The sequence below is a fragment of the Aethalodelphis obliquidens genome, unplaced genomic scaffold (assembly GCF_003676395.1).
Source record: "Aethalodelphis obliquidens isolate GAN/ISIS:26980383/991018 unplaced genomic scaffold, ASM367639v1 scaffold17, whole genome shotgun sequence".
NCBI classification, from domain to species: domain Eukaryota; kingdom Metazoa; phylum Chordata; class Mammalia; order Artiodactyla; family Delphinidae; genus Aethalodelphis; species Aethalodelphis obliquidens.
The window spans coordinates 24,442,735-24,466,758 of NW_020837961.1; the positions used below are offsets into that span (position 1 = coordinate 24,442,735).

The 24,024-nt window shown below is 43.4% G+C and overlaps 1 protein-coding gene across 2 annotated transcripts in view; it reads right to left on the reverse strand.

Moving 5' to 3' along the window:
• The window catches only part of ZNF827 (zinc finger protein 827), a 180,212-nt gene that overhangs the window by 55,720 nt on the left and 100,468 nt on the right, over positions 1-24,024 (reverse strand). For both annotated transcript variants that reach the window (XM_027117108.1, XM_027117110.1), the window contains exon 8: positions 9,056-9,159. In XM_027117108.1, coding sequence (XP_026972909.1) covers positions 9,056-9,159 — 104 coding nt within the window. The remainder of the gene's footprint in view (positions 1-9,055; positions 9,160-24,024) is intronic.

The window sequence follows — 24,024 nt, forward strand, 5'->3', positions numbered from 1 at the left end:
AGACAGAGCAGAGGGTTTTAATCAGTTTTAATTATTTGGGGAGGGGAGGGATGGAGACAGCAGGGGTCAGGTGGGGAATACGTTTAGTTTGGGACCTGTTGAATTCAGAGAACTTGCGAGACCCCTGTGCGGGACGTCTCAGTAGAACTCCAGAGGAGGACGTGAGGAACCAGGGATCTCATGAAGCCAGTGCAAAGACTGTCCATACTTTTGTGCTTCTAATTCACACCTTCCTTTTCTGGATGATAGATGGAGAAGAGAAATGGTAAGGACTTTGCTAAAGGAAACACACTGCATGAGAGAGAACAGCCCCCAGCTGAAGCCCTGACAGTCATTCCAACAACCACATGGAGGAAGGGCTGTGGTGTGACGTGGGGCAGGGGTGTCTCTCTCACTGCAGAGAGGTCCCCGTTTGGCCTACATATGGGAATACAGAATGGATCCGTTTGAATGAAAAATAGATGGTCTAGTCTGTAAGCGGAATGGCTTTTCTTTTTTCTACACTGGTTACCGGAGGGCAGTTGCTGCCCTGCGAAGGAATAAACACAAAGAAGAAATTGCATGAAATGAGAATATGTATCTTTGATAGCAAAGGAATGGGAAAACGTATTGTATATACAGAAAAGGCCTTGTAGATGGAATTAGCCAGTCCCAAACTGCAGCCAGGGTCACCACATGGCAATTTTCAAACAAATATTCTCCATCGTCCATTACACATACTCAAGAATTTGACCTTTTACAGCACTATTCATTCTCCAGGCATCTCAATGGTCTCTGCAAAAGTAAAAACACAACCACAGGCACCGCAGAGGCTTTATAAATGGCGTGCAGAAAATTTTATGTTCTGCTCACAGGAAGATATCAGGCCAGGGCCGAAGTGGTCACAGCCTCAGGGACCTAACCTGAGAAACACCTGAGAAACACAGTCCTCAAACTGGAGTTTTTCTTTTCCTGTATATTTTATTACAAGATATTGAATATAGTTCCCTGTGCTATAAAGTAAGTCCTTGCTGTTTATCTATTTTATATATAGTAGTGTGTATCTGCTAATCTCAAACTCCTAATTCCACCCCCCTTCCCCTTTCGTAACCACAAGTATGTTTACTTAGCCATAAAAAAGAATGAAACAATGCCATTGGCAGCAACATGGATGGACCTAGAGAGTATCATACTAAATGAAGTAACTCATTCAGAGGAAGATGAATATCGTATATCACTTATACATGGGATCTAAAATATGACACAAATGAACTAATTTACATAACAAAAACTGGCTTAAAAAAAACTAATTTATTTTATTTGTTTATTTTTGGCTGCATTGGGTCTTCATTGCTGTGTGCTGGCTTTCTCTAGTTGTGGCAAGTGGGGGCTACTCTTCGTTGCGGTGTGCGGGCTTCTCATTGCGGTGGCTTCTCTTGTTGCGGAGCACGGGCTCTAGGCACGCAGGCTCAGTAGTTGTGGCTCGTGTGCTCTAGAGCGCAGGCTCAGTAGTTGTGGCGCACAGGCTTAGCTGCTCCGCGGCATGTGGGATCTTCCCGGACCAGAGCTTGAACCCGTGTCCCCTGCATTGGCAGGCAGATTCTTAACCACTGTGCCAGCAGGGAAGCCCAAAAAACTGGGTTTTTAAAAGGGCTTTTGGATGTCACCATTTCCCGCAAAGTACAAACACGAAAGAGTTGATGATTATCTTCAATACCAAGTGACTCAACCCGGGTGCTATCTGGGCATAGATAAAGGGACTTAGCACAGCAACCACAGTTTTGTCCTCTGTCTTTGTGGCTTTCCACAGATAGCTCAGGTGAGGCATCTAAACTGGAGATAAATTTCTCCTCTGGAAAGGTTACCACAATTAAACCCCTTCAGTATGTGAACACCACAACCGCTGGTCTGCAGAGACCTGATTAGTCACATTTTTGAGAAGGACTAACTTGGACACGAAGATCTTTCTCTTCAAAGAATTTTTAATGGAGTCAACAGCTCCCCTTTGGAATTCACCTACACTCTGACTGAGACCAAACTAGTCTGCTGAGGGACAGATGGAACTAGTTGCGAGCACATCATTTTTAGCCTCAAATAACATTATCTGGGTCAGGAAGCTGTGTAACAACAAAAACTTCTCCCTCTAGTAAACAGCTGGACAGACTACATAGCTCACCTTTTGTAAGTACATCAGAGAAATGCTATAAGCAGTGCAGAATACTTTCCCAATTTGAAACAGAACAGGAATCAGAGATATCAACCTATATGTCACTTAATTCGGGGCAATTTTGTGGTACAAATGGAAATGTTCCTATAAACTAAAAATTATCTACTTGAAAGACAGCTGGCGTCATCATCACTTTCGGTCTCTGAAGTGAAGATGCACTTGTATTGATGGCCTGGAGGTGGCCACGTGGCATCGAGACCCACCTATTTGTGAATAAGACAGTTACCCTAACACAGCTTGATGAATTTCCACAGAATTACCCATGCATGTAATCAGCAGCCAGATCAAGAAATGAAATGGTCCATCTTCCCAGATGCCCTTCTTGTGCCCGCTTCTCAGTCACTACCATCCCCAGTACTGTCCTTCGAGGATTATGTCCCTTCCCCAACTCTTAGTGGGTGTGGTAGAATTTCCAGTAGACTAAACTGCTGTTCCCCTTACCAGCATATAGTTTTAGCTCCACAAGGAAAATAAAGAAACCTGAGTTGAGGTCACAGTACCACTACAGACGGCAGTTTTTGAAAAAGAGGGGATGTGGAAGAAGCTTGAAGCTCTTCTATTCTCTTTCTACTGGAAGCTTAGCTAGGGCTGAACCCGGGTTCTCCTGATTCCCAGTGGAGAACTTTTCCTTTTGCATCGCTGATCAGATCACCACTCACTTCAGTGTATGTGTCTTATTTAATCAGGAGGTTTTAACCAGGTTCATGAAACTATTTCTACGGCTCAGACAATCCATTAAAGGCTACTGAAAAGCGGGCTTCCCTGGTGGCGCAGTGGTTGAGAGTCTGCCTGCCGATGCAGGGGACACGGCTTCGTGCCCCGGTCCGGGAGGATCCCACATGCCGCGGAGCGGCTAGGCCCGTGAGCCATGGCCGCTGAGCCTGCGCGTCCGGAGCCTGTGCTCCGCAACGGGAGAGGCCACAACAGTGAGAGGCCCGCATACCGCAAAAAAAAGGTTACTGAAAAGAAACATTGTTTCTTTAAGTTTCTTGACTGAAAGAAACATTCCAAGTGACTATGATTACTAGATATCGAGGCGTTAAGGGAAGAAAGAAAAGAATTAAAAGGGAAGAGGACAAAATTAGCATTATATTAATAAACAGTACATTCTTATCTTGTCACTGCTTTGAAATATCTTATTTAAAGGACTACTTTTTATTCCTAACTAAAAGAAGGTCATCCATCAGTAATACTTCAAATGTCAACTGGGAGTACGTATGGGCAAACCCTGGAGAGATGTGCTTCTTTGCTGGTGACGCATATCTGACTTAGGAGGCAGTGTGACAGGGCAGAAAGAGAGAAAACGCACCGTGGAGTTCTGGGTTTGAATTCACGGGCTGCCACTCACCAACTGGATGATTCTGAACAAGTTATTACAGGCATATCTTGCTCTATTGTGCTTCGCAGATATTGCTTTTTTTTTTTTTTAACAAATCGAAGGTTTGTGGCAACTATGCATTGTCAGATGATGGTTAGCATTTTTTAGCAATAAAATATCTCTTAACTAAGGCATGCATGTTGTTTTTTAGACATAATGCTTACTTAATAGACTACAGTATGGTGTAAACGTAACTTTTATATGTACCGGGAAACCAAAAAATTTGTGTGACTCACTTTACGGTAATATTCGCTTTATTGTGGTGGCCTGGAACTGAACCCACAATATCTCTGAACCCATGAAATCTGCAATGTCTCAGCAAAAGGTACAAACTTCCAGTTATAAGATAAATAAATTCTGGGGATGAAATGTACAGCACGGTGACTGTACTTAACAATACCACATTGCAGGTTTGAAAGCTGCTAAGAGAACAGATCTTAAAGGTTCTCACAAGAAAAAAAATTTGTAACAATGTGAGGTGATGGATGTTAACTAGACTTATTGCAGTGATCATTCTGCAAAATATGTATATCAAATCATTAGGTTGTACATTTTAAACGAATACAATGTTATATGTCAATTATATCTCAATAAAACTGGAAAAAGGGTATTAAATCTCTCTGAACCTCCATTTAGTCTCCTGTAAATTGAGCATAATTCCTATGTCTCAACGGGTTGTTTTCAAAATTAAATGAGATGACACAGATCCCGGGCCTGACAATTTAGCAGGTCCTTGATAACTATTAACTTCCTCCTCTGTACAGGATGAATCTGTTTAATCAAAAAGGAGCTTAAGCCACAAAATGATACACACCAAACAACACCCAACGTTCTACTGTTTATCCATGACTTAGTCTGAATTTTAAAAGAATCTGCTGTGTTTGAAAAAGGATTGAAGAAAACACTTTGCTGTAATCCAGGAAAGCTTGGTATGTCTCTCTCTCGAGATATGAGTCGGGAAGTCTTAACATAAACAAAGGGGACATGCACATCTTTTAAACCCACTGCCTGAGAGAGGTCATTCCTATCTGGGCAGCTGCACGGCAGGCCAAGAGTCAGTCACTGGTGGCACTCTAATGCAAGGCACCATTAATTTAGATTTCAGAAAAGTCTATATGACATGGTACCACTTGTATTAGAGCGATTGGCAGAACAGATAGAGGAAAATGGATCAAGAATTGGCCTGGGGACAAGGCAGACCATTCTAAACGTGCCTTTTTATTTAACATCAAACCTGATTGGCATATCAAGTCTTGAACTAAATTTTGCCCATGTTCTTGTTTGGATGTTGTGAACAAAAACAGCAAAAAGAGTTTCTTTTTTTAAAGGGAATTTAGCAAGTAATGGGTGAAGGGATTTACAAATACAATTGCTGATATGTTTTACATTGTCTGACTCTAAGCTCCATCTAAAATAACAAACAGACGCATCGGTGACTCCAAACACCGTGAAAGAGTTCCACAGAGACCTGCATTTTCCTTCACACCCGCTCTGCTTGTGTTTTTGTGTTTTGGCTTAATACAGAGCAAACATACTGTGACTTCAAAATCATAATAAAACAGAATTGAAGCTCCACACTGCTTAAAAGCAGTGCCGAGACGTAAATCCTTCTCTTAATAGCCTTTGCTTCGGAAAGACGACAGGAAAACAGAAATAGCTGCAGGTACATGGCAATGGGTCTGCTCCTTATACAGAACTGCCCTTCGTGCCCTGAAACACACCTGACCTCAGAATCTCTCCTCTATCAGTGTAAATCTCTTACAAAGTGAGACAACTATAAATTAGACAAAGTACATTAAATTACACAGAGTCTGTAATTTTATCTCCCCCATAATAGGAAATCTCTTTTATTTCTTTTGTACAATCACCCACCAGCCCCGGCACTAGCCAGGGTGCACTCAGTCATCTATTCACGGCCTTCAGGTTATTTTGTCCTCACATCCCTCCAGCAGACGATGACAGCAGCTTTTAACTCATTGTTTTATTAAGGATTCCTGGTGTTACCTCCGCCCAAGACATTCACAGCAAGTAAAAATGTTAGGTCTTGGCTCGTGAGCATTTTTTGGTTCACAGGAAAGTCAGTCTAGAAATAGTGGCAACAACCGGGTCCAGGACACTGCGAAGCTCTGTGTTTATTCTGTTTCTCTGGGATGGTGGCAGCTGTGTGTCTTAGAGACCATCTGCCGAAGGCAAATGCCTAGTTAACAGTGCTATTCTCAATTTTTCCATGATCCGTGGTGCTACCACCTCTCCCCATTTTGCTCTCTCCCACACCGCTCGCTTCGTGCTCCACAGGCCTGAAACACAATCACAACCCACTGCGAGCGTCGCTTTGGCCTGGAGCTGCCAGGCCTTCAACGATACTCTCACGTGGTACACTCCCCTGCCCCGTGGTCTCACTCCAAAGGCGAACGGGAGAGGATTTCATCCCACTGATACAGGTGTATAAATAGATACCAATATCTATTGTTGAATTAATGCTGTGGGTTTTCAGCATTTGCAAGGGCTTTCCTGGATCGTAACTAGGCACATTAAACCTCATTAATTACGGTCTCCACTAGTTGGGACTCTGAGATCATTCTCCAGGCTGACATTTGTCTTGACATGATGTGTGGCAAGAAGTTTGCTAAGTAAATAAAGAATGGAAATAATATTTTAATGGTGACACTTAAATTACCCAAGAGAAGATGTCTAAGGATGCTGACGCTTTTATTTATATACTAACAACAAATGATTTTCTGCCTAGTCACTAAAGCCAGCTATCTCCTTCCTGGCTTCCCCATTTCTGCACAGCCACCATAGGTCCCTACTTCAATCTGCTGATGACAAAGCTAACCAAACTAGTCAACTAGCCCATTTCCTGCCTGTCCTATCCCCGTCCTCCTTTTCTCGAATCCAGGCCCTCATTAACAATGCTGTCGTAGTACGAGAGCATCTGCCTCGGACAACTCGTTCTTGCCACATCGTCAATGATTCAGAAATCTGCTGCGCACTTGGTCTTCCGAAATCTTCTATAGGAATTTATGATTCTTATACCCTAGAATCTTAAGATCTTTGGCTTCAAAATTTCTTTGTTCTCAGCGCTGCATTTAGCAGAGTCCTGGAACGGACGTACGTTCACCGTATCTATCTAAGACCCCTGGGGCCTGATGTATTTTGGGATTCATACTTTTTCTGATTTCAGATGATAATATGGTGCATAAGGTATTATTTGATGTAACACTCCGATGGGCCTTCGTAATCAAGCACATTGATATTTCTGCAACAAAAATGTATGGATTTCATCCTTGGCATAATGCATAAAGGCTATAAATAGCCTCTCATTAGGTTTTGCCACCAAACAACTTATTCAAAAAATTATGGGTTTCAGGATTGTGGGTAAAGGATTGGGGAGCTTGAGTAGGTAGTACACCATGGCCATTTATCACTGCCATTAACACGTCAGACACATGTTTTCTTGAAAAGTCTCTGTACTGCAGTCTTTTGTTAGTTCAGATTGGTCTTCTCCACAATTCGTCCAAATTATCAAGGTTTTCCTTACAAAATATATCTTCGGATTACGAGAACTTTGTGATCACCAGATTGTCCTTACCGCTTTTAATTTTTCTAATTTTAACTCCATTTCTAAAGCATTTTTACCTTGCTTGCTTTAAATAGGCCCTTTTTAGTTGTCTATTTTGGCAAAATTTAAATATAGTCATTTTGCCTATCCTCTGCCTAAAGAAAGGCTTTTTCAAGAACAGAGACCGATCACCCCTCAAGAATGGTGCATTTACATTAAAAAAAAATCCCGGTTATGCTGACTTCTCCCCCCAAAATAAGAGTTAACTTTTTAAGGGTGAGTTTATCTAATTTGTAATAAAAGTCTGTGAAGCGCATCATAGCAAGTTCCCCACCCGACAACACAACACACATAGTTAAACATATTACTTTTTGAGGGCGAGCTGTAACTTGACCAATAAACCCTTCTTAAAATATAGCCAAGCCGCACATTAAGCCAGCAGTGCAGGGTTTGTATATATATCACGGGATGCTTGGCTGTATGGGTCACAGCATTCTGACAGGCAATTACTAGGCAGTTATTTTGACATTAGAAAGTCACAATCCATCAACTTAACAGCAGGGTGATAATTTGGGGAACAGGGAGATGGTTATTCAAAAAGACACTGTGGGAAGTAAACAGCAGTTCCAATAGCCCCTGTTTGAGAATGAAGGCATCAACTAACCAGAATTTCCTTCCACCTCCAGAACCAGGTATTATGTAACGTGTTTTTGTGTAAGCATGTTATTGATGGGGTTTGAATAGAAAAGCCCTGCCAGGCTAACAAGGCTGCAGGTACCTGGACTCTTTGGAGATGAGAAGAAATGGATCTGCCATCACAAGACTAAAGAACGACAAAGAGTGGCCTCTTCCCCACTGTTTGTCACGGACCACTTCCAACGACCTGTGACATCCACAAGCCGGTATCTCAGAAGATGCTCCTTGGCTCTTTCCGAATCGTAAAACACTCAGCTCTGCAGCCGTTTGCATCTGTGACACGGGCTCCTTGCGTGTGAGGGGGACACTGGACTTTATTCTTGCAGGAATTCCTGGCCAACAACCCTGCTGTGAGCCCCTCGTGCACACATGTGGCTTTGGTCTCTCCTGGACACATGAACAGGTGTGGAGGCCACCAGGAGCCTCTGAAATTCTCTTAGTGACTGGGAGCTGAAAGCTTCCTGGCAGCTGGACGGGTGGCACTGGGGTGGGGGAGGGGTGGGAAGGGAGGAGAGACTCCAGGGCAGGGGTTCTCAAACGTTCTCATTTCATGACCACTCTGAGATGCACATGTTAAGTCCTGAGGGATGGCCATGCTGTTGGTAAGGGGACAGCAGGCACGTCTTTCTTTCTGCTCGGGAAGGGAGCAACGAAAAAGGAAGCGTGGATAGGAAATTGTGCATTGAGGCTGACGTGGCAAAAGGAAGTGGTAGATGGATCTATGAGGATCCTCTCAGAACAGAGGTGATGTCTGGGTGCCAAGACTGTCGTAACAAGCTGTGTTGCTGCCATGGAAACCGAAGTGCTCTTTGTGGTGGCCCACCCCCAGGGTCATGATCTTCCCGGTCTGCGACTAGCGGTCTTGCCACCGCCCTCCTACATCTTCCTGGCTGCCTGCCTAAAATACTGACAACGTGGAAAGCAAATTATTTCCAGGTTATACTTCGCTATTTCAAAGGAATTCACTCTGCGAATGAAACATCAGCCGATAAAGAACAATAAGCCCCCCGCAGCGGAGAGCTTTCTTACTGTCTGCTTTTTCCTTTAACAAACTTTTGTGGCTATTTAAATTCTCTCTCTTCTCAAAAGCCTAGCTTCAGATGAGTAACTTCAGCCTATAAACTGAACCAACAGTACCTGAGAATCCACGCATTCCAGAAAAGTAATTTTTAAGCAACCATTAGTAGAAGCAAAATCGACCATGTTTCCATACCTGGAGCTGATATTCTTCCGTGAAGCACAGATTCACTGGGCAGCAGGTCTTTTGAGTTGGAGGTGAATGGTGATTGTCTAAAGGTATCTTCTGAAAAGAAAGGGCTGGGGGTGGGGAAGGAGGAGGGAAGTTTAGTAAATCAAAGTTATTTAAGATACCCAGAGCATCTGGCCCCAAATACATACGTATACACAAACAACATGTGGGTCAACGTATTTTTAAAATGCTGTTTAGAGACTATAAGATTGTGCTTAAAATGGAGAAAGAGAGACTATATGACATCAGACAAGTACCATCTGCACATTCTGCCAATTGGTTGTATACTTAAGGTGAACAGATGAAACAATATCTTTGATACGTTGTTGAACCCACTGTCAGGACAGCTGAGCAGTAAATTTTACTTTTGCACTGTAGGATCTGGGAGGGAGTTGTGCCTGAACGAAGACCAAGCACATGTGTCAGATCAGAAAAGCCTGTTTTGGAGGTCTTTCCAGAGTGGTGACAGGTTTGCCCCAGCTCGCCCACACTGTGTCACCTGACCCCTCAGGGACCCACGGCACCCCTCCGAAGGGCAGATGGCTGGAGTCAGGGTCCGCCGAGCCGATGGAGACAACTCGCTGGTCCCCACGGGAACTGAGTCTGCATCCTACAACTGTCTTGGTTTGGAAGGAGTTAAAGCCAGCTAATGGGGCTGCCAGAAGGGACCCCGGGGAGCACTTTCATTTTTCAAGAAACTGAGGCTTTGACTTGAGTGATTCTAAGCTCCCCTAGTGACTCAGTGAGAACTAGACACCAGACACCCAGGCAGGGTTTTCCCCTTATACCACAGCCATAGTGAACACAAACACTTAGGCTGCTTTTAATCAGCGGATTTTAACCCAGTCATAGCCTCCATCTCCCATGCCTCTAAAGAAAACTATATTGCGATCACGTGTGAGAATACTGGAATACACAACAGAGTCCAACATGGAGCACGGGAAGCCCTATTACTGTACAACAGAGCAAATTTCACTCGGTGCACAGGTGGTGGAAGGTTCATAGGCGCCAGCAGTGCAGCCCAGAGCTAGCAGGAAGCCACCAGCACGCTGAGGCTGGAGAGACAAAAGGCAGAGGTAAATGGAGCCCAGGGAACTGAGGTCACCTGGTGGAAGCTGGAGGCAAGGTGAGCCTGCCCAGCAGGGAGCTGGGACCACAGAGGTGCAGCCATAGCAGGAGGCAGACAGGAAGGTCAGGGAGGGAGGGAAATACCCGGCCTCTTTCTTAAGCCCCACCCCCACCACATCAAAGGCTCTGATTGGCTGAACCTTCCCGGAAGTCAGAGACGTACAGCCTGCCGGATCGGCTGCTGCAAAACTGCAGATGGGGGAAGGAACAGATCAGGGGTCACGCAAAACTAGGACTCCCATGACTGGTGCTGCTTTTCTAAACATGCCAAGAGGCTACCGGTTTCTGTTATTAAATATTAAAAAGGAAAGATTATGATAAAAATGGAAGACATATCCATCTTTTAAAAATAAAACACACAGTTAACAGTATAGTTTCACATGACTCAGGCTAGATTCGATGCAACTTTGTGTGGCATGCTTTCTGGTTTTTTTTTCGTATTGTTTCTGATAATAAAATTTTAATCATTACCCTTTCCTCAGACTGTTTTATCTCTTTTTTTTCACACACACACACTGTATTTTATTTTTACAAGAGATAAATAAACTGACACCAAGCATTGTAAATGGATGACCACAACAGAAGCAACAATGATTGCAATTACCAAACACGAAACACACCCATACTATGTCATAATATTGACATTCAGTCCAGTAATCCTCCACTGTAACAGCTCCTTTACTTTGCAGTGAAAACTGATTTGTATATTTTTTGCCTCTGAGTCCTTGTGGGATTTTTTTTTTTATACAAACAGAAAGGTCACAAAAATTATAATCATCCTCATCAGTTCACTCAGTCCTATGTAATTCATTTTTTTTATCTTGATCTTTTGTTAGCACCTTTATGAATTCATCAGTTTTCCATTAGAGTTTTAAAAATGTGTGGCATGCTTTTTATTTGTATCTTACACATAAAACAATTTAAACAGGCTTAAAAAGTGAACTGGCTGTAGGCTAGTCAGTGATGGGGAGTGGGGAGACACGTTGTTTTGTGCCAAACAACTCAAAACCTGCAAGTGATACAAAACTCCTGAAAGGATAAGGCAAGGCAGCATGGAGGCTAAGAGAGTGCACTTGAGAGTGGGCAGTTCTAGGTCCAAACTCCAGCTCCACCACTTACGGCTGTGTGACCTTGCACAAATCGCTTAACTTTTCTGAGCCTTCATTTCTTGTCTATAAAGTGGGACGTTAATAGCATCTATACCCCCTCTAGGAGGACTGAGTAAGATGGTTCACGGAACGTGCTTTTCACAGTGTCTGGCAACCAGTAAGCGCTCAATCAGCGTAAGCTGTTTTTATCTGTATCTCTGTCTAACTCAAAAGGGAGCATAAATTAATCAACCTTTCCTCATGAGTCGACAAAAAGGATAGAGTTTCCTTGCAGAAAATGCATGAAGAAAAGGTCACTCTGATATTGAAGGGTCCGTTGACCGCTGGAGAGATTCGGTTAATTTCTAACTCTTCCACAAAGAAAACTGTTTAGAATCAAAGAACTTCTAAGGAGGTAGAGCCCTTGGAGGATTGTTGGTCAGACCCAGAGTGTGAGATTTCTCGAATCCCACCTCCTTAGCTCTGAAGCATCTATACAAGGTGACAGTGACATCCTCGTGTTTGAGTGGACAGTTCACATGGGAACCACCACCGGCTGGCCCAAGGGCACAGGGTAAACGTCAGGCAATGGGGCTTCGGTTACCCTGGAATGACGCTAGAATCTGAGAGTTCAGGAAGCTCATGGAACTGTTTGGTCTGAAATGTGGAGACTTCCTTTGGGGACACCCAGATCCCCTAGAGAGGCCCCCTAAGGTATCTAGGAATATCACCCTTCTTGCCACAGAGAAAGGTGTGCACTGCCCTCCTTCCCTCAGTTTCGCAGTAACCATTTAGTGAGTGCTTGGGCATGCTAGGCACTGGGAACATAACGTCAGCAAAACTGGCTACGGCTGCAAATGTTAAGAGGGCTCAAAGACCTGCGTGGCTACCACAGCTAGACTAACGCTGTGGACGAGAGGGGAGTGGGGTCGCAGCGCGGGCCTGGCCAGGAGCACCTTTTCCTGCAGAAGCCACAGCTGAGCTGAGACCTGAATGGAGAGCAGGGTTGTCAGGGTTCCCAGTGGCTGGGGGAAGTGTCCCCTGCACAGTGAGAGGACACAGCCAGTCTGCGGAGCTGGATGAGGCTGGAGTGCCGGGCAGGGTGGGCACACCGAGTTCAGGGATCCCGGCTTTGCCCTAACAGTCCTGGAAAGCCCGGTGGTGTGTTCAGTAAGGCGAGGACGCAGTATGATTTCAGTTTCAGGAAGCTCTGCCCGGTGGGTTGGAGAACCCAAGGCAGGTGGCCAGAGCAGCAGTCCATATGGGACATGGTGACTCTGGTGGCCAACACTGCAAAGCGGCAGCGACACAGGCAGATTGAAAAATAGTTTAAGAAATAGGGCAGGTAAAGACCACAGGTATATTTCCAACCAACCCGAAGGTTTCCAGGTGAACCAGGCAGAGGCGGCCACGCTACGTGCTGGGAAGAGCACCCTAGGTTTTGCTAGCTCTGCATCGTCACGTGTTCTCTTCAACAGGTTTTCACGCACATGCGGAGTGAAGCCCTATAACCATCTAGCCGCTCAGAAGAAACGGAGGCAATCGCTGAGGGAAACAACATTGCAAATAATTTTCTACCCTGGAGGCCAGCTTTCTCCTGTATAGAAAAGAAAAGATTTCTCCTGAAGAAGTGGAGAATTAGAAGGGAATCACGCTGGATACTAGAAAAGCACAAAAGGACTGGCAATGTTAGGGGCAAAGAGTCAATGGAGAAACTTTGACAAGTCAAAGCAGCTTTAGACTGGTGTAAGTTCTTATCTATAAAGAGAAGATACTATGTTAACAGAGTATGTCTCAGACCAGACACCCCGCTGCGATGCTCCGCGTTCGGATCCATTCATGCTGGGAAGTGAGAGTGCAGGGGTTTAGCACTGAGTTTGGAGTCAGAAGGATCTGAGTCTGAATTCCATATTGGCCAGTTAATGGTGAAGTGATCTTTGTCAACAACCTCCCTAGTCTGTTTCATCATTGGAAAAAAGCTTTTAAAATACCATCTTTAAAAATAAATAAATAAATAAATAAAATACCATCTTTATAGGGGAGCTGTAAAGGGTTAAATAAGATATTTCATGTTAAAGTTCTTAGTACATCATACATGCTCAATAAAAATGGCAACAAACACGTGTATTGCTGACTAAGTATCTGGCCCTGCTCTAAAGGGCTTTGTGCATATTAACTCCATTGGATCCTCACAAGGACCCTCTACAGGGTGTCGACAATTACTATTATCATCCATATGTTACAGATGAAGAGACTCGGGTACAGAGAAGGTGAGTAGTTGTCCATGCCCGTGGGCTGAGACAGGATTTGAACCCAGGCATGCTGGCATCGCATTTTGCACCCTTGCCCATTAAGCTAAGCTACACTGCCTTTTGCTTGGTCTCTTAACATCTAGGGAACACATGGACAATACAAAGTCATGGATCCTTCTTGGAACTGACAGAACAAAAGGAAGAGACAGTGGAAGAAGGGAGGGAAGTGGGGTGGGAGTACTGTTTCAGTACGCAGGATCCTAGGTCACCAAAGAAAGGCTTTTTCAATTGAGAAATAGAAGATGTGAAAAATGATTTGGTTATCTTTAACTTTCTGCCTGTGTTCTGAGAACAGAAGACGCTGTACTTATAACTTGGAACCAAGCACTGTCATTCTCAGAATGTGGAGACGGTCATCCTTAGGCCCCCTTTCTTTTCCTGTGCCTCACAGGGTCTGTAAAGTGCAGAAGCCCATCTGCTCTCAGAGGACGTCCAGCTCTGTGGTGAACAAACCGGCCCCTCGTTCAGGCCACAGGGACTGTGGGTGATGGGAGAGGGTGGCGGGCAGAGAGGGGAGGCCCTGGAGGTACCCGATTCAGGATGAAGCGGGTCTGCACTTTTCAGGGAGGAAAAGAGTCAATGAACTGCAGATTTTACGACGTACTAGACTCTGAAGCGTGTGTGTACCGTCCTTCAACTGCTTAGATAGTCACCAATTCTTCCAGGAAAAAAGGAGCAAGTTTGCGAATGCCGCATGGTTCGTGCTCCCTGACTCAATTTAGTCATTTTAGTGTGAAGAAGCCCCTCCACCAGAAAGAGAGCTTAGGAAGTGGAAAAGGCAAAATCTGTCCAGAAAATGATTTATTTCTAGTCCACAGTTTTCGGTAAAAAGTTGGTAGAGAAGCAGGTTGACTAATAGCTAATGGCGGAAGGGACTGTCACTTATTCTCATTTAACAAAATCACCACCTACCACAGTGGCTCCCCTTTGGTCCTGTACAACGACAGGCCACCTGAAGACTAGCTAACTCGTATAATCGATAAATACTCAGACACAGCATCTGGAAGATGTTGGTGTAGACTTAGAACTGCCAAACACCCCCATTACTTTTCCTGCCTTTTGTTACTTGGAAAAGACAAAATGTTTATTTATTCGAGTTTCTTTTCTGAATAAAAATGAAACAGACAATGCGTATTTTGATTTTTCTCCTGCAGAAAATCTAAGGGTTAAAATATGAAGGGGCACTGGTGTCACAGTGACTGGACAATTCCAGGCATTAGATGGCATGCGCTGTGAGGTCAACAGCTCAACGCTGCAGAAAGAAAAGATTTACAATAAATAATAAGAGTCCATAAAAGATTATGGCTCTAAATAGGGATACATTTTGCTAACTGCTGACTGTGGCACAAACATTTCCCCCTTTAACATCTGAGTGACGACAGGGAGTTCGGCTTCGTGCAAAACAGAAGGCCCATCTACTTACAAACCATCCCCCCCGGGGTGCCACCACTGAAACCAACACGTTATGGGAATTCTTGTTTTGATGGCAATAGCAAAGCAGAACAAGACAAAAAAGGAAAAGAATAAGGTGGACATAGTATGTAAGAGAAAGTTAAGAAAAAACAACTTTATGCTTAGTAGTGGCACTATAATTTAAAAGGAACACCAAAGAAGAAATCATTTTTTTTCCTTCTAAAAGACAATAACTTTTAGGACTGAACTTGGGGATGGCAAATAGAAAAGAAAGATTAAATAAGACAAAAAGACTTTGCTCTGCAATGAATTTGTCCTCAGACTCTAGAAAGATCTTCATATTTCAGAGTAGAATGAAATTCTATTAAATGTAAGCGTTTCGGGCAAATCATCCTGAAGTGATATTCTGACTTCAATCCGCACATAGACAAAATTTTCTTTAATCAGTAAAAAAGATGGTGTTTTTTTCAAGTGAAAGTACTTAATTATTTATTCAGCTATGTATCATATAACATAACAGGGCTTCTGGATTTTTTTCTAAGAGCTGGTTAAATACGTCCAAAAGAATGTTGGTTAATTTTTATTTCATTTCTTTTTATTTTAAGGAAATTTTAAGACCAAATTATCTGACTTAGATATTTCGGAGAAGCTATATATTGCGGAAAGAGAGCCAGAGCCCCCTTCTGGGGTGGGAAAGTTCTGTGGAAGCCAATGTTTTCCCTCTGCAGCCGCTACCTGCCTCCCAGCAGACCCCAGCCCCTGGGCCACCGCACCAGATGGCCATCTGTCCGTCCTGGTAACAGGACTGCCTCAATCTCTACTTAGCCCCAGCTCTCAAGTCAGGACACTGAAATAATTGTTTTCTGTATGGATGTATCAGGTTAATTTTTTTAAGAACTGAAATTCCATACATTTATCAACAACCATTGTACTGACCTCTGAATCACTTAGACCCAGGAGTGACACATTGCATTAACATTTTGAAATAAGCAGGAGGCGTTAGTCAAGAAAACAATCCTCTATGCCGCCAAGAGCCTCAAGCAGAGACAGGCGACAGACTAAATTCTTCCAAGAATAAATCTCACTCTAGTCCCAAGACTTTCTGACTACATGTTATACGAATGTTGCAGATTGAAATGGATACAGGTAACTTCCACATGGGATCTCCAGGTATACATCTTGCAACCAAAGGAAATGAGAACAAACCGGAAACATTGTCTTTGAACAAAACTACACCTTGCTAACAATAACAGGTTATAGTCCTTGACACAGAACACAAAGGGTTGCGGTTCCCTTTTTTTTTTTTTTAAAGCTTTTCAAACATATCCAGATAGGATTGTTCGAAAATAAGGAACAGGGGAAATATTTGGATTAGTTATAACTATCTTCCCAAATTTCTTCAAGTACTTTAAGGTCAGAAGAAACTTTCTGAGAAGCTGTACCAGCTTGCATGAAAATATGCTCACAACTGAAAAACAAACACACTTTATTTTTAGATATTCCATTTTTTAAAAAAGATCAAATAACATTATTTCAAGTTAATTTTCACGATTAATGCAATTTTCTTTAGGTGGTGCTTATTTTTTTCTCAAATGTTACTGTCCTTGGGTATTTGCTAATAATTTGTAATAGAATAATGGATGCTTACTCTTTCTTTTGTATATATTTACATATCTGTATGTTCTGAAACATATTTATAAATCATCGTACTTGAAATATATTAACTGCTTAGGTCTACCGATTTTTGTAAAAGGATTTTGAGCTCTCTTTGCAACCCGGGTAAGGTCCTTTTGCTCCAGTATAGAGATCTCTATGTGTCACTGCAGACAGCAGGTGGTCATCCTACCTGCCCGCTTGGGCCCTCATTTCATTTTGGATGAGATTGGGTAGCTGCTTCTTCTGAAACGGGCCCAGATATCAACATTTTAGATATAAAAGTCAGTGCCAGTTTCCCTGTTAACTTTCTTGCAGTCAGTTAAAAAGGTGATCCATAATGAAAGAAAACACAGCTTTAGTGGCGCTCATGTATACTGTCCCTCCCGAGGACCCCTACTCTTGAATGATTTTATTTATTGACTTTTTTTTTTTTTTTTTTTTGCGGTACGCGGGCCTCTCACTGCTGTGGCCTCTCCCGTTGCAGAGCACAGGCTCCGGATGCGCAGGCTCAGCGGCCATGGCTCACGGGCCCAGCCGCTCCACGGCATGTGGGATCTTCCCAGACCGGGACACGAACCTACGTCCCCTGCATCGGCAGGCGGACTCTCAACAACTGCGCCACCAGGGAAGCCCTATTTACTTATTTTAATAAAAGAACCCTGGGTGGCAGCTCAGGGGATGTGGCGGTGGAGCAGAGTGCTCGAGATTAAAAACAACTGCGAGTCCCTGACCTGAGGACAACCCTGAGCGTCTGAAACAGCAAGTTCCCTATTCAAGCTTAAAAGGGACACAACAGAGAAGCCCTCTCATGACCCCAGGGGGCTAGGCCTGGAAACCCAGTCATCCATCATGTTGGGGACACACATTTTCAAAGAAAGAAGGACTGTAGTGGGTAAAGCTTGAATGAATCGTTATACACTGGCAAGCTTCAGCCGGGGCATTTATCTACAAATTGAGACTTGGCATTGCAGATTCAGTGGGTTTCTAAATGGGGCTTGTGGGCAGATGGAGAACCAAGGTCACTCCATCATTCGGCTGCACATATAGGCACCAGATTTTCTTTCATTTTTGGAGGTCATAAGAAAGCCAAGATGTGCTTCTCCTCCTCATTGACAAGGCTGTGCACTTGGTTGGTGCTGATCAAACAGGACCTTCTTAGCAATTAAAAACCAATCGAATGTGTTGTTAATTTGTAAGGTATACAATGGTATTGCAGAAAATGTCCTTATTTTTTAGAGATATATATATCAAAGAATGTGGGAGTGAGTGTCATGTCAGGGATGTGATCTAAAATATAAGGAAGAAAAGATTGGTGAAATAAGTGTAGCAAACATTTGTTCAATCTGGGTGGTGGGAATATGGTGGCTTATTGCATTATTCCTTTCACTTTGTTTTAAAATTTTTCGTAATAAAAAAATCAATATCAACAATCAAATAAAAAGTTCAACCCAGACAAACCACCAGACAGAATAATAAGTGACGATTAAAAAAAATACAAGGGGCTTCCCTGGTGGCGCAGTGGTTGAGAGTCCGCCTGCCGATGCAGGGGATGCGGGTTCGTGCCCCGGTCTGGGAAGATCCCACATGCCGTGGAGCGGCTGGGCCCGTGAGCCATGGCCGCTGAGCCTGTGCTCCGCAACGGGAGAGGCCACAACAGTGAGAGGCCCACGTACCGCAAGAAAACCAAAAAAGAAACCAAAAAACAAAACCCCAAAAAGAACAAATAAAAATGTCTCTTCATGAATAAAATGCTTGATATCACCAGGAATCAATAAATGAAAAGGTTTTAACTATAAGATATACATTTTAACCTCCCAATCGGTAAAAAAAATTTTTTTTTAATGATAAAGCACAGAGACCTTTAAAATATTCTCTCATTAGCTTCTGGTAAAATTGTAGATTCAACCTTTTTGAAAGTCAGTTAGACGATTCATAGCAAATGCCTGAAACCTGTGAATGCTTTCTTGAGTCAATTTATCCCAGAATTAGCAACAACTTGAAAAACCAAACCAAACCAAACCCTTGATATCCAATAATAGGAGACGTATTAAATAAATGATGACATGCAAATATGAAAAGAATAATCTTGGGTTATGTTTACTGACATGGAAAGAAATTCTTAATATATTACTAGGTAAAAGAGAACATTATAAAACTGTATATATAGTAGGATCCAGTTTTGATAGGAAAGGATACATCTATAAATAGATAAAAATTCAGCCAGGATACACATCACCAACTTAGCAGTGGCTGCTTCTAGGTAGCAGGATTGATTATAAGTGGGTATTTTTTCTTCTTTATGTTCTCCTATATTCTCTGAAAATAAAAGTTTGTTTGTTTGTTTGCGGTACGCGGGCCTCTCACTGTTGTGGCCTCTCCCGTTGCGGAGCACAGGCTCCGGACACACAGGCTCAGCGGCCATGGCTCACGGGCCCAGCCGCTCCGCGGCATGTGGGATCTTCCCGGACCGGGGCACGAACCCGTGTCCCCTGCATCGGCAGGCAGATTCTCAACCACTGCGCCACCAGGGAAGCCCTAAAAGTTATTTTTTAAACTTAAAACAAATGATTAAGATTTACTGTTCACTATCCTTTATTTTTTAAAGAGACTCTTAGTCTTTTAAAGAGTAATCTGAAGGATGATATAATTGAAGGCAGTTGTAAAAGACACAGGCGGGGGCAACTGTATCTAAATTCTGATCCCATTCATATCAGTCAACTTCAGTTGCAGAAGGCTGAGAGCCACGGAAGAAAAACGCTGTTTAAAATACTGTAGAAGAAAAGTAGAACATTTTAGGGAGAATTCATTTGGGTAATGTTTTTAAATTTTCTTCTCTGAAAAGTACAGATGCCTTCTATTTAGGGCTGTCCTAGAGGCAGGCCAATCCGTACAACCTAACACCACGTTTTCAAGGAACAATTCCTGTTGCTGCAGCTCGAGCATTCATCCACCGCGGAGCCAGGAAACTTCTCAGGACAAGTAGCACAATGCCAGGTCTTGTCGAGGGCGGCTGCGGCCGGGAGGCCAGACCTCGGGGAGCTGCAGCCAGGCGCAGCCGCGGAAGTGAACCTGCACGTCAGGATCCGTGAAATGTCAGCTCGTGGAGGGACCTGGATCTCCCGCAGGAATCTGACTTTGTACATAAACAAGGACAATGGGCTTCTGCCGAGGCGAGCAGAGCACAGATGAACTAACTCAGTCTTCTCTGCAGCGATGCGAGACCCTTTGTCCAGTGGAAGTTGAAGGTGACCCCAGTGAAATGTGGATGGGCCCTGGCCTGCTGCATCATCCACCAGGGCTTTCCCTGCTAAACAGAGGTCAACCCTGGAATATTGGAGATATTTCTAGTAACAACCATGGAGACACCCTTGAGAGAAAATCCCAGATTAGAAGAAGCTGGCATCTGAGCCACATGTCACACGTCACCTGTGCATGACCTGTCAAAGGAGGATGTCTACTTACAGAGGCTTACACATTTCTACCTCGTTCCTGACTGTTCTGAGCTGCACAAACAGATGGAACACAGTTGTAAGCCAGCAGAAATAAAGGTGGGAGAACCCAGGGAAATGAAGAAAAGAAAGGCACAGCCCTCTTTAGATCCTTGAAAAGAAGATTTAAACTCTTCACAGTGACACCGTATTAAAGAGTTCCGGAAGCACAGTGTCTCAACTATAACCGTTCAACGTAGAGGTCATGGGTGGGAGGAAAAACGGCAGAGCGTGACACCTACAGGACAATGGCGTATAGAAATAGAGAAAAGTACCGAGGAAAGTTTGGTGTGATAAGAAGGAAGAAACCTCAAATGGCAGCAATGCACAAAGTAGTTTGAGGCTATATGTATTTAAAAAAAAAAAAAAAGATCCACTGTTTAAAGGATGAGTTTTAACTTCTTTGAAAACTCAAAGATAAGTTGAGAAGGATTGACTGCCAGTGAAAAACTCTCCAGTCAACACTTGTGTCAGGGCAGCTACATACAGTGGTGCAGGCTGTGCACTGCACAAAGGTACCTTACTGGGTGGGTGGGGGGCGTGGGTACTTAACATCACAGACAACAAAGATTTACATATTTATTATGTCAGTATTCCAGTAGATGGCAGTGTCTTGAGCAAAGGCGCTTTTAAAACTTTTCAATGGCCCACCAACCAGCTTTGACTTCACCAAAAAAGCACTGAATGTCCTAACTGGAGGGATTCCATGAAATTAGTAGCAATTTCCATTTTTTAGAAACAAAATTCTGTGCCTTTAATTTTAACGTTAGAAAATATAAAGGAAAAAAAAAAAAAGAAAATATAAAGGGTAAAGAGACTATAGGGAGAGCTACTCCAAAATCACCAATTTCATTTGCTCTGTTTCCTGTTTATTTTCTTAATTGCTTCCATCTAATCCAGTGTTCTTTATGTGTAATCTTTTACTTCTTAAGGTAATGGAGCATGGTTCTCTTATGCCTTCTAAAAAATGAAAAGGGGAAATTGCACAGATTGAAGCCGCACATCACGCTCGTACAAATTTGTGCAATTTCTATTACTGACTCATAAATATTTAAGGACAGGCACCCAAACAATCACACTGGAAAATTCTATATTGGACACTTCCAAGTACATATGTCTTTTAGTAAACTCTGTAAGTGTCATTATCTAAATCACAGAAAAACATTTCAAATTCTGAAAATTGGGCAAATTAAATATTGGTCGGCACAGCATGATAGGACTCTACCTTTCTGATTTTCCCACTTCTGCTTTCTGTCTAGTAATGGAGAAAAAAACCAATTCAGGTAAATACTTCCTTGCTTTTGGAATAGAGCAAGCCAGGTGTGAGAAGTTTTTCTTATAGGCCTGCAATCTTATAGCCCCATGGACGCTGAATTATTAATGGGGAAGAGAGAGAACGAATAACCAAGAGAGGGTTCCTGGCAGCCACTGCTTGAAGTTCACGGTGTTACACAACATCGAGCATGTCCAATTCACCTGCCAGGAGCCATCTGATTCTTACTCTAGGGTTCCATTTTCCTATTTCGATCTTATCCAGCATCTGACTGGGTGATGGTCCATGTCAGAAGATGTAGATCTTCTTTTTATTCCATTAAACTTTGGGATCTGGTTATGATAGCATGCCTCATATATTTTCATCTACAAGTGATCATATTAGCTGGTTATCTGCTCCCAGCAGAACCTAGGGTTGGGCTGGGAAAGGAAATCGAAAAATCAAGATTGCATTAGTCTCTTAAGCATTCAGTCCTTCTGTTCTCATGGGACTGGGCGGACCTTCTCCCCATCTCATTTGTCAGGTAGAATGGCATTAAGAATGCCACCGGCTATCTCAAAGGGGACGCACAGACTTCTTTACACTTAGGTTGAATTTTCTAGACTCTAAGGTTAAACAGGCAGACGAACTGCTGTTTAGCATTTACAGTGAAGCTCCATCTGAAGGACTGATTCAATGGAGGTGCTCCTAGGAGGGCACAGACAAGGGTGGAAGGAAGGGAAAGGTCAAGGCATTGGTGAGCAGGACCATGGGACCCAATCATCCCGGCTGCTAAGTAGATTGATTTCTCTGCCTGGCCACATGGGATACCCTGGTGAATGGTTTTCTCCTTTACTTTTGGGAAGATGATCCTAACTGAAGCAGCTGAGTCTAAGCTCTTAGGATAATTTTTTAAAAAGGCATTCTCAAACCAGTTCTTCCAATGATGTCTAGGATTTGCTTCAAAATAATCTACGGGGAAGAAGAACAAAAGGAAGGGATGGATGAAACATGAATTGATAATTATTTAAACTTGATCATGGGTACATTCTCTATTCTTGTATCTGTTTGAAATTTTCCATTGTAAGAGTTTTTGAAAAATGAGGTCAAGAGCCAATGATCCAGAAACTTGCTAGTTATTAGTTTCAACCCTTAGCTTTACCTAGAACTTCTTTTAAAAAATGGCTAACGGGGCTTCCCTGGTGGCGCAGTGGTTGAGAGTCCGCCTGCCGATGCAGGGGACGTGGGTTCGTGCCCCGGTCCGGGAAGATCCCACATGACGCGGAGCGGCTGGGCCCGTGAGCCATGGCAGCTGAGCCTGCGCGTCTGGAGCCTGTGCTCCGCAACGGGAGAGGCCACAGCAGTGAGAGGCCTGCGTACCACAAAAAAAAAAAAAAAAAAATGGCTAACAAGGAATGCTGTCCAACATCATTTTCTCTTTCCATGTCTCCCCATCTTATAATCGAGGAATTAACAAACAGCAGAATGGCCAATGGACAGCTGTGACGAGGGAGGACTGGATGAGGACAGAGGTGCAGTCATCAGCCCTTATCGGATGGGGAGTTACCTGTACGCACATCCATGGGCTTCCTGTTGCTTTGGTGCCCGGGCATGGAAACCAGCACCCCCATATCTCATTGGTAAGCACACATTGGAACTGCCAGAGACAGAGTGTTTCACACTTGGGTTGCTACACTTTTTCTTCATTCTTGTGTTTGGCATAAGAGTCAAGATTAATAATGATTAACAACAGTGGGGAAAGTTGTGGGTTGATAAAGGACAGAGAGAGAATTGGAGAGAATCAGTTTCTGTTTTCAGCATTGCACATCTCTTTTCTCCTCTGGTTCCCCTGGATCTCCAGATCCCAGAGGCAGATCTCACTGAGTGGAAGGGCTCAGGCACCCATCAGCATTTGGAAGCGTCTGATCTCAATACTGCGCTGAGGCCGGCGTCCAAGGCTGCCCTTCACAAGTCAACTATCTTAAATGTGCCCAGCAACTCTGAAACATGGACAATTCCGAACTTTGATTCCCATGATGAGCCATCGCTCTAGACAGTTCAGCTTCTTCCAGGAAATGAAACGTGGGAGATCTGATAACTAACCAAACATCCCACTAAGTACTTAAAAAATCTGGAGGTTTGGGAAGTTGGAGACTCGATGTAAATCTTTCTGGAAAGTATCACAGATCATACCTTAAAACATAACCCCATTAGCTGACCTTGTGCAGACCTCTTCCAAAAATAAGAGCTTCTTCCGAAACGGGAATCAAAAAAGAAGAGAGTTGGCGTTTTTTCCCCTTATTTCTGCTATCGGTTAACTCGGGTTAAAGAGGATGTCCTGGCACAAGGCAGCTTGATTCTATTCCACCTGAAGTAATGAGGTGAGAAGGTAAAAAGAGATCTCTTTGAGGAGAGGCTAATTGGGCAAGTTGCCCACTCAAAGGAAAAATAAAAACACACCAAGGATTTTGTAGAAGAAAAATAAACCAAGAAACCTATAACACGGATTTCTGCACACCACACTGTAGGGGTGGGGAAGCTCATAGGAAGCACCTCTTGTGTTGCATTGGGCAAAAGATCTGATTTGGATCTCTTC